At 39.4% G+C, this 15,521-nt stretch overlaps 1 protein-coding gene across 1 annotated transcript in view; it reads left to right on the top strand.

The window, feature by feature from the left end:
- The first annotated feature begins 4,363 nt into the window (after nt 1–4,363).
- MYPN (myopalladin) overlaps nt 4,364–15,521 on the top strand; it is a 54,837-nt gene continuing 43,679 nt past the window's right edge. The window contains exons 1-2 of the mRNA XM_009907128.2: nt 4,364–4,728; nt 13,867–14,802. Of these exons, the coding sequence (XP_009905430.2) occupies nt 13,868–14,802 (935 nt within the window). The 5' untranslated portion in view covers nt 4,364–4,728; nt 13,867. The remainder of the gene's footprint in view (nt 4,729–13,866; nt 14,803–15,521) is intronic.

The following is a 15,521-nucleotide window of genomic DNA, read 5'->3' on the forward strand; positions in this document are numbered from 1 at the left end:
GTTATTATTATGATATCACTGCTTCTTTTGACTGTCTTTAGTAGACTAGGCTTTCATAAAGTCCATGTGAAACCTGCAGGTATGTCTTAATGGCAGTACTGGATTTTCAAAAGCACGTGCTGCATTCCTTTAAATCAAGAGTAAATTTCTGCTGTGTTGTATAGTGCTTTCATCAGCTTAAGGGCACTCTCTGTGACAGACAGCCCAGTAAGAAGTTACTATGAAATATCTGACACCAGCTTTTCTTGCTGTCAGAGCCCTTTGGATGTAAGCCCCTTGGTCAGTCATGGAGAGACAGTGGGACATTAGTTTGCTGACAGTCCAAACACTGAGCAGTCATTTCTACCATTAGTGTACCAGTTCCACACAATCTTCCTGCAGAATCTTCATTAGACCATCTCTTTTTTGTTTTCCCCCCCAATGTGATCTACAGAATATATCAGCTCTCTCTGGATCTGTCTCAGCCCTCTGGTCTGTCCCTTGCAGACATGGCAAAGCAGTCTGTATTTGCCCAGAAGCCAGCACTTTTAGTACAGTCACAACCTGTCACCTGCATATCACTGCCTGTATTTTGAATCGTACTGCAAACTCCTCCTGTTGGTTTAAAAATTAGGCCATGAGATGGATGAGCTGTAAACCAGAAAATTCCTTCTCCTGTAGACACTGGTGGCACTTTGTAACAGCCCAGAATAAGCACAGAGTGCTGTTATATTCTTCTGAAACAATGACAACAAAGGCAAGAGGACATTCAAATGAGCTTTTGTTGCCAGAGACACTGCCACGTGAGGAAGTAGCACAGCTACTCTTGTGGGCAAAGATCCCCAAATCTATCCAGACCCTTTCAGATGATAGATGCTTATCTGAAACACAGGAGAGCAGGTTCTGGTTGCACATGTTAGGGAACACTCCATGGTGGCAGCGATTGCTGACAGAGATTGATAGCTCCTGAAGGAAGCATAATAGTGGCACACTCTGACCTGTGCTTCTTAGGTCTCTCTGTGACTTCATCATCTTGTTCTGATCTGAATGTTCTTCTGTTCTGAATGTTTCTTGACTGGTGTGGCCACAGTGCACAGTTGGATCATTGATAAATTTGCATTTTCCCTAAAAAATTCAGATCAAGTTCTAATGGTTGGATGAGTTAGGAAGAATCACCAGTGCTACAGTACCATTTTACATACTTAGAGCAGAAACTCTCACTGCTTTGATCTCCCCACAGGCACACAAACAGCGGTTGTGAGCAAACTGACTGGAGTTGCTCTCAAAGCAGCTTGGTTTAGTCCAGTTGAACTTAATTAAAATGAGTCATGTCACAAAACAGCTGTCAAAACACATTGCCAGCAAGGTTTTCTTTGTGGAATTGATGCCTCTTTCCTGTCAGTTGCGCTGCTGATATTCATCTTGGTGCAGGTATTTTTCCTTTCTTGGACTGCCTGAGGCTCAGTCTGGTTCCATGTCTATGGCTCTCTGCTGCCTCTGGGTCTTCTGGTCCCACCTCTATCCTCTCTGCTTCCAGCCCAATGAAATGTCAGCAGCTTTCAGTTTTATATTTTTTATTTAAAATGGCATTCCTGCTCAGAACACAATTTTGAGATGTTTCCATCTGTCTTTCATAACTAGCTTCTTTTATAGGTGTCTAACTAATCAGGATGCCCTGTAATACATGTCCCAAAGCTTACTGCTATCTTGCAGCTGTGAACACTATTTCCAGCACTAACCTCTAAAGCCAAAATAAACCTTTGTACATGCATAATTCTGTGCTTAAGGTAGCCTGAATTGGAGAATTTGTTATTCCAAACTAATTAAATAAATAAATGCTATATGCCAGGCACGTGACACTTGTCTATATGTACACTGGGCTGAACTGCAACTATGGCAACCCTGTGTGCACCAGAGAAGTACTGATCTGACCCAGTAACTCCAGGATAGGACACTAATTAAGCCTTACTTCTTCTCAGAGCTCTTTCAAAAAAAAAGAAAGCAAGCCCCCAAAATCCCACAACCCACCAACAAACAAAAACCAAACCAAAACAAAAACACCCAACCAAAAACCACCACCACCAAAAACCCCATGGTAGATCCATGTTGTAAAAAATCTACTGCTTCAGATCTTCAGGTGCTTTTTCTATTTTATGTTCTAAGGCTCTAAAACCCTCCAGTAATGTGCTTTAGATGTCTTCTTCCAGCCATAACCACAGGCTGAACAGTCAGGCTGAACAGTATGATCCCCAAAAGACAGTACAGACTCTTTATATAACTTTGTCTAATAATTGTCTACTGAATAACATTCAACCCATCTTATTTCTCAATTACTGATTCAATACATGCTATTAACAGGACTGTATTCATTTCATCCTAATATCTACAAAACCAAGAATTTCCCACTCATGATAAATCCTACAGGCTTACAATTACAGTTTGGTAATCCTACTGTGGTGTAAGAGCCAACCAGCCATGTACAAAGTTCCATTTTAAGACTCACTCCTTCTGCTTGTAGAAGTACTTTGGGCTTTGACAGACAAGATATGGAGGGAATTAGTCCTCATATAATTTATTCTAGGACACTATGCCTTCTCCTAGAGAAGCTGATGTTCCCTTCTGCCAGCTAGCAAAGACAAAAGGGCATAAATCTGGAGGTCATGATATCTTGAAGAGTTTGAGTGTTTTAGTGCTCAGCAGTCAAAAGCCTCGATTCACTGACTTCTGCAAAGGTAGAAAGAGGACCAACAGTGTTTGCATGGACTCTATGCTGTTATTTGCAAACTAGTGAATGTGAAATTCTCTGATGTTGCTCTATCAAGATGACAGCTCTGGCACATTTGCTGTGTATGCTCTCACTTCGGTGTTCTCTGCAAGTTTTGTCCTTGCACCACCTGCTGCTACAGCGGTCAGTCAGTCTGCCACGGAAAAGGCTCAGACCTTCTGTTCCTCAACGCTGCACCCATAGCTCGCTCTCTGCACAGATTATTCAACGATTTTGCAATTCTAGTATCTAAAACTCTCAAAGTAGAAAAGTTTTGCTTAATTTTTGGATCAGACTGAATAGTCGCTTTGGAGTGTTTAATTTGGCATGTCATGCACAAAGAGCGGTTTCTCAGCTCAGCAAGACTCCATGCACATTTTATAGCAGTTGCAGTTCAGCAGGAGTCCACATGCATCTACAGTTATTTCACCAGACACATCAGACTCTATTTTCATGATTCAGACCTTGTAGCCTACAGATCTACAGATACTGTAATGTCCAAGCCACAGCAGCATGTGGTACAGTATCAACATGCAGATCCTGTCAGCACTGTATGGCTCACATCTACTGTTACAGATATATAAAGAATACATTGAAGCTCTATTCCAGGTATATAATTAGACATCACTCCACCCATAAAATGTCAAACTTGTCCCCAAAAGTGCCCGAGCTGTCCTCAGAAGAAGGGCTGCCTTCACCATATGACTTTTCCATACAAGCTAATGCTCATGAGCTATTCTGACAGTGACAGTTTACAAAAGGAGGGACAAACAAAAGAAAACTGCCTCCAGGGCATCAGGAAATCTTTCTGAAGGACTGCATCCCACAGGAGATGCTTTTCTAGCAAAGGCACTAACTTGAAAAGTTTTGTTTTGAGAGAACTGGGAGAAGGTCAAAAAGCCAGCTAGTGACATCATCAGCTGTGGAAAGGCATATATATCAATCCTCCATAATAAATGCATTTTAGCAGTCTTTTGAAACTGGAACTGTAGTGTTCATTTTTAATCAACAATTAAGCAGCACTTTTGGTAAGCTGAACTGGTTAGAATTATGGATTAGTTTCTGTAGCTGTCTCTACATTTTCCAAGTGATGTAGTAGGTTTAATTACTCAGGTCTTAAGCAGTAGCTCAGATTCACAAAATTAAATTCCATATAGCAGCAGGATTTCTCTGCATACTGCTTAATCTATTTAGAAATTATTCCACATAAGTTTATATTGCAGTTAAGTTTCTTTACCTTTTAAAATTACTTCTTCCCACCAATTTCTTTCTGTGTGATCAGTTACAAGTTCAGAAGTTCTGACTTTTTGAGGATTTGTAGTTACAGGCCATCCTTAAGGACTTCTGCATTGTTGCCCTGTGTTTATTAAGCCAAACGACTCAAAGAAGCCAGGAATATTTTACTATTAAACCATATGTGCCTGCTGAGTTTGCCTTTGGAGTTACAAAACTTGTTCCAAGCTGATGGGTTTCCCAGTGACTGTAACCTTCGAGTTCTGATTAAAACATAAAGACACAGCAATAATCTGTAATTTGGAGAGGCTGAAGTCTCAACCAGCTGAAGAGAGTAACACGGTGCCACTCCAGCACCTCTTGGATGAATCAGCAAAAGCCACCTAAGCATCTATAGGGGCTGTTTCATGAGCGTGGAGAAGGCAGTGGGTGCCCATAGGTGCTGTCAGAGCAGTGGATTCCCTGTCCAATGAGGTGGAATGCTCCGCAGGCACATGGTTTACGCTGCTCAAAATAACTTGGGACCTGCAAACTGACAAATGCTCCGGTGGTGACAGGTTGTCCAGCTTCTCACAGCCATCCTCGTAATATCGAAGGTTAACTTCCTTCACTGTATGGACTCCTAGCTGCTTCTCTTCCTGAGGACTCCAAGAATTCCCTCACTTCCTTAACTTTAATCTCACACTTCTGGACAAGTGTCTTCGCTACTGACTGCCACGGTTGGGCAGCAACATCTGGAGGAATTCAAAAAGGTAATCCCTCAACTTTACATCAGTCTACATTTTGATTTTGCAGCACAGGTGCAGAAGGGTTTGGTGAGCATGGATATTTGCATGCTAAGTACTGCTGGTAAAATGCAGGGAATGAGTAATTTTTAAACAGACTGACTTAAATTATGCTGAGGCATATGTATAGCAGTGGAAGAGAAAGGATGTTCTGCAGCATTCTATAGGGCTTGAATAGTGTTGGTGAGGTTCTTAAAAGCCCTGGGAGCCTGTCTGACTTCTCCAAAGAGTCAACGGAAGATTGCAGTGACTGGAAAAGTTTCTTGCTTCCTCTGCATTCTTCTTTCTGCTTATTTTCTCTCCACATTCTGAAATACTGACAATTCTGGTATTCAGCCTCAAAGCAAGATGCCATCATTTAGATTTCTTTCTTAAGCAAATTCAAAATGAATTTAACGTGACCCCATAGTTAAATGCTTTCTATTTATTTATTTATTTATTCTGTCATGTAAAATGACCCCACTGGCTATATTTAGTGCTGGGAGATCTGCTCTCTGGATTAATGTACACAACAGCTGCAGAAACAGTACTGCTGGAAGGGCATAGCTCTCACCCTTGAGCTCCCACTATCTCCCTTGCTCTCTTTCTCTCAGGAAAGTATTTGACTGTCAGTAGCAAATGTTTGGCCCAATATATTGCAACATTAAGCAGTAATCAGAAGCCCATCTTAAATTTTATGAAATAATATGTCAGCAATTGACAAGAAAACAGCAGCTCTAGACTTTACATCAGCAGAATGTTATACAAATTATGCTAAAGACAGGTGACTTTATCGGGGGTTTTGTTTTGGTCCTAAGGTTTACATTGCTGAAGGTGCTCTAGAATTTAAGGGTGGAAACAAAATCAACAAATGTTAATAGAACAATTTCATAAACCTCACTCTTCTCCCTCACCTACACCTCATGAGCTCAGGATATTTCATTCTTTTTGTCTTCCTCTTTTTCTTTCAGAAGCAGATTACAAAACTAAAGAGCATTAGGAAGTGTGTTATTTCCTGTGGCCGAGCAGAATGGTATTTACCTATCAGAAATTATTTATAGCTATTCAGTAGTTAGTTAGGTTTTGTATTTGACAGACTACCACATACAAAGGAGAACTGTGTGCTCTTCGCTGGTTTGCTATTCCTGTGCATTCTTTAGAGATTTTACAGCAGGTCTTACTGTGGGACTGAAAGAATGTTTCTTATCAACAGCTGCAAAGAATTAGTGGTCTAGGTATATTTGCAAGGAAATACAACACTGAGATTATTTGTTTAAAATTGACACAATACCATAGCAGCAACTGGACAATGCTTTGTAAAATTCTAATCTACCTGTTTTCATATACAGTGATACTCTTCACGGACAGACCAATTCATTCAACCTAAAATCAACCTCATTTAAACATTGCAGTTTCGAAATAGGATTCAAATATAAAGGCTTTTATGTCACAATATTCTTAGGGAGGACTGACAAAAAGAAACAAATACATTGAAAGCGGGGGGGAAAGAAAGGCACAACTGAAAACCCTTGAGGAATAAATGGAAGCCAGATTTCTTTTGTATCTAATTTAAGTCTTGAGTTCCCTTTTTCACTACTAACCAGTATTTGTATGACAACTGAATCTCATTTAAAAAACAAACAAACAAAACAAAACAAAAACCACCACACCAAAACAAAACAACCAGCCCAGAATGTCGAAATTACAAGCCAAAATGATGTGCAAATGACATGTACTTTGCATACCTCTGCTTTTCAGGCTTTTTCTTTCTCCAGTTTGTGCTTGTTCTGTCTGGCTGCACAAGCAGTTGAGTGTCCAGCCTTCTGACACGTGTGTGATTCCCTTAACACTGGTGCCACTTACACTCACAGGCAGAATAGAGACTTTTGCTCAGTGTTTGAAGTTGTGCAAATTCTCATTACAGTAATTTGTCTAGACTGAGTCCATGCAATACTTGGCGACACTGAAGCTAAGATATAGCTTCAGTCCCACCCCATAACTTCACAGTAGTCCTCAACCACATGTGTTTGTGGCATTGTGCGCTGCTCACATGTACTGTTAGCAGGAACAATAGAAATTACCTACTTTAAATCATTTGGAGCATAGTCCATTGTAGTGGGTTTGCAGTTTCAGCCAGGGAGGGCTTGCAGAGTGGTGTACCCACACTTGGACCAGGATAAATGGATTATTGTTGCCTGTTAGTTACATTTTCCATTAAGGACATTTGTATGTATATTTGGCAGCAAATTGTGGACCTCTGATGTATCTTTTAGGCCTTTCCTATAAACTCTTTTTCATATGGCCAGTCCTTGAATGAAACTGACTGATAGATATTGTTTGAATCAATAAAAACTTACATCACAAGCACTTGAAGTACTATGCTTAGAACTTGTCATAACATCTAAACCCTGGCCTTCACAGAAGGGTAGAGAAGCACCCCAGGCAGGCCTCAGAGACAGCCATCACCCATTTTCCTTTTTGATCTCCTAATTTAAAAAATCAGAATACATTTATTTCAGTTTCAATTTGACATTATGTAGAGCGTCTTCAAGATATCTTTTACCTTGCACTTCAAAGAAACTCACTGAGAAAACAAAGAGAACTTGAGACATGGGTAAGAATGGGTCTCAGTTCTCATTTTGAGAACTACTGAGGAATTATATTAATTACAAAGAAAAAAAAAAGACAGACATTTATATGAAAGCAAAGAGCAGCAAGATGTGCAGATGTTTACAAGCACCACCATTTTTCCCATTTCCCACTATTTACAGAAGTAAGTAACAGCAACAAACAGCCTCTTTTATACTTACAGTCAAGGGAGAGTTTTAAGGTCTGGATTTTATGAAACAGAGCTGGAAGAAAATGAACATATACCTGGAACATAAATATAAATCCAAATAAAAATATTATACTGAAAAATATACTTAAAGAAGTAAGATGTTACCTAAACATGAACATAATCTTCAGCCAACTTATTCTTAGAGGGACTTTATTTCTCTTAGAAGTTGTTATATTAATGGGCTCGGAGGCTCTGTGTAGTGCCTCATTTAATTATATTACTTAGAAATGGGAATTTTATTGTCTGACTTTCTTGAGTCACTACAAGGAAAGGAATTTGAGGCTACTAATGTTTTTAAGGCAGGAAGGTAAACTACTATCTGGTACACAGCTTTCTAAATACAGTTATTAAAAATATCTCACAATGACACCCCCAAACACACCGAACTGCTAACCTTAGTCCTTTGCTCCAGCCTAACTCCTCCTATGTCTGGAGTCTCAAGGTCTGCCTTGCAGCAGCTACAGCTTGTCAACAGGCAGTAACAGAAGCTGTGACAATTGCAACTGCTAAGTGAGAATTCCTGCAAGCACCTAAGAATGTGATTGTGCTCATTAAAGGTCTGCAACACAGACTACTGGTGTTATCTCTTAGCTTGTTTGTCATCGCTGTAATTATACAGTTGAAAACCATACAGCTGTTAGTGTTCAACAGAGTATGGCTAAATGCAATCAAGTTAACAGCAAAAGGATATAGGTTCTAATACCTGCTCAACCTTCCAGTTTCCAAACAGAGGTACTGGGCAGAGCACTGCCACAAAGGTGCCACTATGCAGAGGCAGAAGTAGCACTTTTCTGGTTGTTCTGACACTGGGCCTTCATAAACAAGCAGTCCCAATAAAATCAATGGTAACTTGAAAAGCTAGACAGGAACAACTTGCACTGAATTAAGTGACTCAATTTTAACTACAACTGAAGGCCAAAAATGGTTAAATGCTTTTTGCATTGAATCCTCTGTTTGCATATAACCTTTTAATTATGGTACAGAGAATGAGTGTTTGAAAAAAACATCTTTAGGGCATCAAGCACCCAGAGCTGTCTCTCAACACATAAAACAGGGGATCTGCACTCAGATATACCTGGGATTCCCTTCAGCTTTGCTAAGATGTCTCTAGTGCTGTTTTCTTAGAAAAGGTCAGATTCTTTCATTGATGATTCAGCAATGGGTCTAACAAAACTCAAAACAAGAGGCAATGAAAGGTTTCATGGTCACACTGTTCAAACTTCCTGCTGTGTGATTTTCTTGCCTTCCATTTTAGGATTTCCACATCTAGCCACTGCCAAAACAAACTATAAAAACATACTGTACCTTTGTGAATGTTTTATCCCACAGATCACTTGGCTAATAAGAGAACATTGCCTTAAATGTAGGCTCTTGGAAACTCAGAAAGCTTGTTTAATTAGTTGGCTAGTGGAAACTGAATTAGCAAACTGAAGAAGTTCATGCAGTCAGTTTTGTTCATGACATCCTCTGATGTCTCTCAAGATAACAGGTGCCAAAGGTCACTGCTATTAGCATTCCAGGAAATCAAAAAATGTCCTCAGTGCACTCCTTTGGTGCTGTAGTTAATGAACCAGTCAAGAGTGCAGAACTGCTAACTGCTGGAGTCAGTTATCCCATTCCCCATCCTAAGTAACACCAGTTTAGAGCTACTATTTGTAACTAGCATTGCAATTCCTCCCCTTGATACTGGTTCATTATGAGAGAGATACTTCCAGTTTGCAAAAATATTGTCATTTTCATTAACACCACAGATTGCTCTCTCTCTACTGTGTTTTCACTAGAGTTTGTCCTTCTTACTGCTTACTCAGAGTTATCTGTGGAGTTATCTACACTTATCTGCTCAACAGAGATATCTGCAATTACTGTATACATTGGCTAGTTCTGTGATATGGCAGCAGTGTGCCTTGTACTGCCACCATGGGATAGCTGCTGCACAGCCATGAAGACAATTCTCTTCCATAGTCTCAATCAGGAAAACATAAAGAGAATGTGCAAGGCATATTATGGCAAATTCCATATCTCAGTCTGAACAATCCAGAAAGTCAGGCAAAAAGAAATTCTGAATTAAAGGCTAGATCTTAATTTTGAAGCTAGGAATCCACTTTTGGCTGTATAAAGGATAAATCATTATTAATTTCCATTAATCAACCCTGTAATAGCACAATTGTTCCTCTGATGATACATCTTTGCTCACTAGAAGGTGGTTTAATAGATATTTTAGAAAATACACCTATATTGCTTTCTAGGCCAGATACCCTGTCAGGCTGTATGCTTAGTGTCATTTGAACAAAAGCTGTTCTCATTTGATTCTGAAATCTGCATGGCTCAGCCTACCCAGTGCTTCATTTGTTCATCAGTGCTTGGTAGGCCTTGGAGAGGTTATCTTTGGGGGGGGAGGAGGGGAGAGAAAGAAAACAAAAAGCCAAAAAAAAACAAACAAAAGAAACTAAACAGCTCTCAAGGCATAAGCAAAATATAATTGCTGGCTGTAACTGAACTGCCTGGTAGCCTCACAACAACATTTGCTGAACCACAACATTAGAAATAGCACATCCTTCAAAATATCTTCAAACTTCAGTAGCCAAGCACTGCCTCAAAGTGCCACATTTGACAAGTACCCAACTTCTTCCTCACTAAAATTAGAATAAAAAGTTATTTTCTACACAAGTTGAAAATAGAGAAGACTTGGATATAATATTTGGACCCTGGGTGAGCTCTAAAGAAAAGTGATGACTCTCTAAGGATAAAGAATTTTGCATCAAACTCATTCTCATTGATATCCTGCTTCCCAGCACCAGAAAGGGCACTCTGCTCCCTTCTACCTCTTATGCTTTGATGGTCAGAAGGAAGCAGTTTCAGCTCCTTTGCTGGGGAACTGTTGGTTTTCTCTCATTCACAACAGCCAAGTACCCTGGGAGGAGCAGAGAAAGGATTTTCAATGATTTGTCCATTTGCTTCTTATAAGTTCACTCAGGACTGTGACAGACAAGTGGATTTTGCTGTTCCATATACAGCTGTGCTGTCTAGCCTGGTCATCCAAATGAAAGATACTTTATACAGCTGCATTACAGGTAGCCAAAATTAATTATGACTACAAGAAAGTGGTGTTTTTTTTTCTGACTAATTTCTTCTATCATTTTATATTTTCACCAGGTTTTGTTACTTTGCTGTAGTTTGCATGTAGCTCCCCTTCTTTTACTGTCACACTTTGCAAACTACAATTATAAAGCTGTTTAGCCAATCTACACACATCTTCCTGGACAGCATCTCCTCATATTGCAGTAATAGTTCTTAGGAGAATTAGCAGAAGTAATTTCTACCATTGGAACAATTTTTTTTTTTCATGTTTCAATGTTTTGTACAAAAGATGAATAGAAGATGTGTAAGACCCTGGGAAAAAAAAAAGTCTCAAATAACCATGCTGAACAAACAATTGCTTTCCTACAGCAGAAAAGCTGCATTGTGGTTAATAACCTCTGTTGAAACAGACAGAGCATTTAAATGAGGAAATCAAGCAATATCAGTACACAGGATGAAAATGAAACCCTGAAGAGTCACAGTCAGATGACTTTCACATACCCTCTCAACAAAATTATTGCAGTTCTTTAACTTCATTTGACTTGGGCAGGGTTTGATCACCCAGTATTATTTCCCTACTTGAATTTCCTCCTTAGAGCAGCCAGCATTCTCTAACAACATATTTTTTCAGCTCTCATGATCTTTACAGACAAAGAGAGGAGATGTGCCCTTCCAAAACCTTTCAGAGAGTGCTACCAAGAAATATAGCAAGACATGTAAAACACACACTTCTCAACCCATTTAAAATACAGCCTTCTGTTGTGGCATCTAAAGCCCCACATAGATACATACAGGAGGACGTTATCAGTTAGCGCCAGCCACATGAGGGGATGGTAGTGTGGAGTGCATCCCCCCCCCCCCGAGATATTTTGAGACATGGTGCCTTCTCTGACATCCCACTAAAGGCACACACTGCTCTCTTTTTGCAGGCTAAGCCAGCTGCTTGGAGCAGAAAAAAGAGCTGGCTCTGGCTCTGCTTCTGCCCTTCTGTTTTGAAGCCGATACAAGGCAGCACGTGGGGAGGTCTGGAGCAGACTTGCCTTATGTTACAACTACATTCTGGGTCTGCAGTTTGTCTCTGTGTGAGGTTTGTCTTCCAGGTTCTAAGCAACTTGTGTTAGAATGTATTCAGACTCTTCAGAGTTGGAGCTGTAGCTTTAGCTGTGACCTTTACAGCACATAGTATGCTATCAGCACATAAACAAGATAATATAACCCCTTAAGCACGTTTAAGAAGTAAAAATCTGAGCAAGCAGAAGCAGTAAACTCAGAGCAAGAGCTTTAAGTCTCATGGAGGCCTCTTTGTTCTCTTAAGAGGTTAAATTACATACTCTGTCCAGTCATGAAACAGCTTACAACATTATCTCATGCAGGCTTCCCAAGTCAATGTTCTCTTACGTGCCACAGCTTCACTGAAAGCTGTGCCAGATAATTGAATGCCAAGTGTTCAATTAGCATTGCAGGCCCTGGCTCAGTTGCAGAGACTAGATTGGGTGCTCACAAGCATGTAATTTACATGGTAGTTTGATTGTCAATTTTTTTGGTTGGGTGCCTTTGTTGTCTTACTGATTTTGCTTGCTTAATATTACAAAAATAAAACAAAAATGCCAAATATTTACATAGGAAAAAGAATTTCAAAATAAACTGTGCAAAAAAGCAGAGGGATTAAGGTCTCCAAAAGCAGATCAGATCAGCAGATCAGATAGTTTTATGTTCATTCACTGAAGAAGAATAGAAACAGTTTCAATTTCCTTTTTGTAAATAAGGAAGAAGGGCTGTCACTCACATTCCAGGAAGAAATACTAAAGCAGTACAAGTCATTACCACCTTACTTGCTTTCTACGAGCCCTTTTCCAAGGACAGCTGTCCCACTAGCAGAGCAGAAAGCCTTTCACAGCAGATACTTTTTTTGCTTCTCCTCTCTTTCTCTGGAAACTTAAGCTGTTGCATACAGCCATGAATGGAAATGGGTCAGACAAGGACATGTATATTCCCTTCTTTTGATGCCATGACAGGAACAGAACCTTCTGCTGTGCTACAATATGGAATATTATTAATACTATTCATATTATTAGTAATGTTATTCTTAATAATTTGTAATTCTATATATAAATATATAATAATATATAATATTTTAAGCCATCACAGCAAGGCTTGCTTGGTCATAAATGAAGTAGGAGATACTGTGCCTTCCACATTCTGAGACAGATCCAGTAACTAGTCATGCACCAGTTTCAGTATCTGTGAGGTATCAGCTCTCTGAAAGCTTATGAAGAGCTTTTGTCTTGCCTTCATATTTAAGCCACTTCAGGATGAGTGTGTTAATAGGATCTCTGCTTCCCTCTACATTCATAATGGCTCTTGGGTAAATAGAAGGGAAAATCTTGCGCAGAAGTTCTTAGGCATCCAAAGGGATACTTCAGCTTTGCTCATGAGGCAGGCAGATGAAGTACAGGCTTTCTGATACTGTCTTCTCATCTGTAGTATGTTTTCTCAGAAGTGGGATGACCTAAGATAATGATTTTAAAAGGCCTGTAGTACAAATGATGTTTGGATCAAATAATGACATAATTCTCTACTTCCTGTAAATACCTTAAATAGCTTACTAGAAATAATGCCTAACTATAAAAAGTATAGAACACTTAGCACCATTATTGCTTCTTATAATGCAATAGCTTTACACATTTAAAATTAAAATGTCATTACAGAATATTTTTGTTCTTCTGTCCCCTCCTGCTTTCTGCTCACATCCTTCAAATCCTTTTGAGGGTTCTTTCACTTGTACTTCAGAGTCTTTCAGGCCAAATTTACTTAATTTAAAGGCACAGCTATTCTCTTGCATCTTTCAGTCCTTGAAAGACACAGTTATCTGATGAAGTTCTTTCGTAGCTAAGATATTCAGTTAATAGCTCTGTAGCTGAAGTTTTGCCTGGAGCAATGTCTAAAGTAGCATGCTTGCAGTTGCTTTAGCTAGGTAGGGTTACCAATGATAGAAAGTGATAAAATATGACTTTTAATGGGTAAAGGCAATAGCATGGGCACTTGTGTACAGAAGCAGGCCTTTAAAGCAATGCCTTACTCATTATTTAATATTCAGCACACAGATGCACTTGGAAAATATTGTGTTCTGTGTTTCAGAAGCCTGTGATTGTGCAGTCAAAAAAATGGTATTGATAAGGTGTGATCCTGTTTGTCCTCTTTGTTGGCAGCATGCAAGACGACAGTTTAGAAACTTCAACTTCAATATCTCAACTTCTGAGAGAAAGTTATTTAGCTGAAACTAAACACCAAGGGAAGAGCGAAAGAAGCCGATCAGAACCAGCTTCTCATAACTTCCATTATGGCAATGCTTCTGGTGATTCAGATGAGGTAGTTGCCCAAGATGACCTTCCAGATCTCTCTGCCTTTTTGAGCCAAGAAGAGCTAGATGAAAGTGTGAACCTGGCAAGACAAGCTATTGATCAGAATCCACTGGAAACTAAACAAGATGACCTTCACTTACATTCACAGCATCCAACAGATGAACTGAAAACCAAAGGAAAATACAAACAAATGGCCCAGTCCACATCTTTCAAAACATCAGACAATGGCCTGCACTCAAACTTTTGTCAGGACCATGTCAAAAATACAAAGAGCTCCAAAGGGAGCTCTCAAGACCTAAAGAAACACCTCCCTTCTGAATCAGAATCAAAGAAGGAATTCCTAAATAAGGCGGCAGATTTTATTGAGGAGCTGTCCTCACTTTTCAAAGCTCACAACTCTGAAAGAATAAGACCCCGAACATGCAAAAACTACAGGAGCAGAATGGATTCCAAGAATAAGCTGGCTCAAAGAGTTAGCTCTAGCCTATCTGGCACATCAGAAACCAGAGAACGGCTCTCCATTCCAGTACCTCAAGGCTTGGAAAATGCAGCAGAGAAAACATTTGAACAAACAGATGATCAACAGGCAGCAAATTTGGAATCGATCAATCAATTAACAAGAGCAGAGCTAAAATCAGAGTCAGAATCTGCTTCTGTAAGTTCTGATGAACCTCTTGGACAACCACCACGCTTTACTCAAAAACTGAAGAGCAGGGAAGTTCCTGAAGGAACCAAAGTGCAATTGGACTGCATTGTGGTAGGAATCCCAGCACCTGAAGTCAGGTAAACATATTCTTCACTTGTCATTTTGTATTTCTGTAACAGTTACTGTATGCCTTACACCTTTCAGATGTCTTCACCTATATGTTTCATTAATCTATAGTTGAAGTCTCTTGATCTTTATCATTAAAACTGATATAGAAAAAAAACTTCTTTCTTTAAATCACAGAAAAGGTTACTTACATTTTAAGACAACATGTTTTGGGACACATTACTTTCTTCACACTTTAAAGAACTGGTTTCAAATGCTGTACTTCCATAACTAAAAGAAAGTGCTAAATCCTTAGTGAGAAATGGTAGTTACCTTTATGGAAATCAAGCCGGATTGTGTAAATCAGCAATGGCTGTGATACCTCATGCTTGAAGGTATTTGAAGTGAGTAAGCACAGAGTTCTATAAACCAAAAATGTCCATACATAAACAGAGAGGAAAAGAGTCCACTGAAGTTATTACAGAGACAACCAGGAGCATCTCAGTTCTCATTCAGATTCTGTCAACGATTTTGCTATGACCTTAGAAGAAACACTTCTGCTTTATCAGGTATAATGCACCCTGATTAACTGATACTAATGTTGTGTGACTAGCCTGCTAATCTCAGTGCTTCAGCTTTCACCTATATTGAGGAGGATTCTGAAAGTTAAATGAGTAACATTTGCAAAGATCACTGGAGATGAAAGGAAATGAGAAAAGCTACACTCCATTCATCAATGACATCAGTGGAA

The sequence above is a fragment of the Dryobates pubescens genome, chromosome 30 (genome assembly GCF_014839835.1).
Source record: "Dryobates pubescens isolate bDryPub1 chromosome 30, bDryPub1.pri, whole genome shotgun sequence".
NCBI lineage: Eukaryota > Metazoa > Chordata > Aves > Piciformes > Picidae > Dryobates > Dryobates pubescens.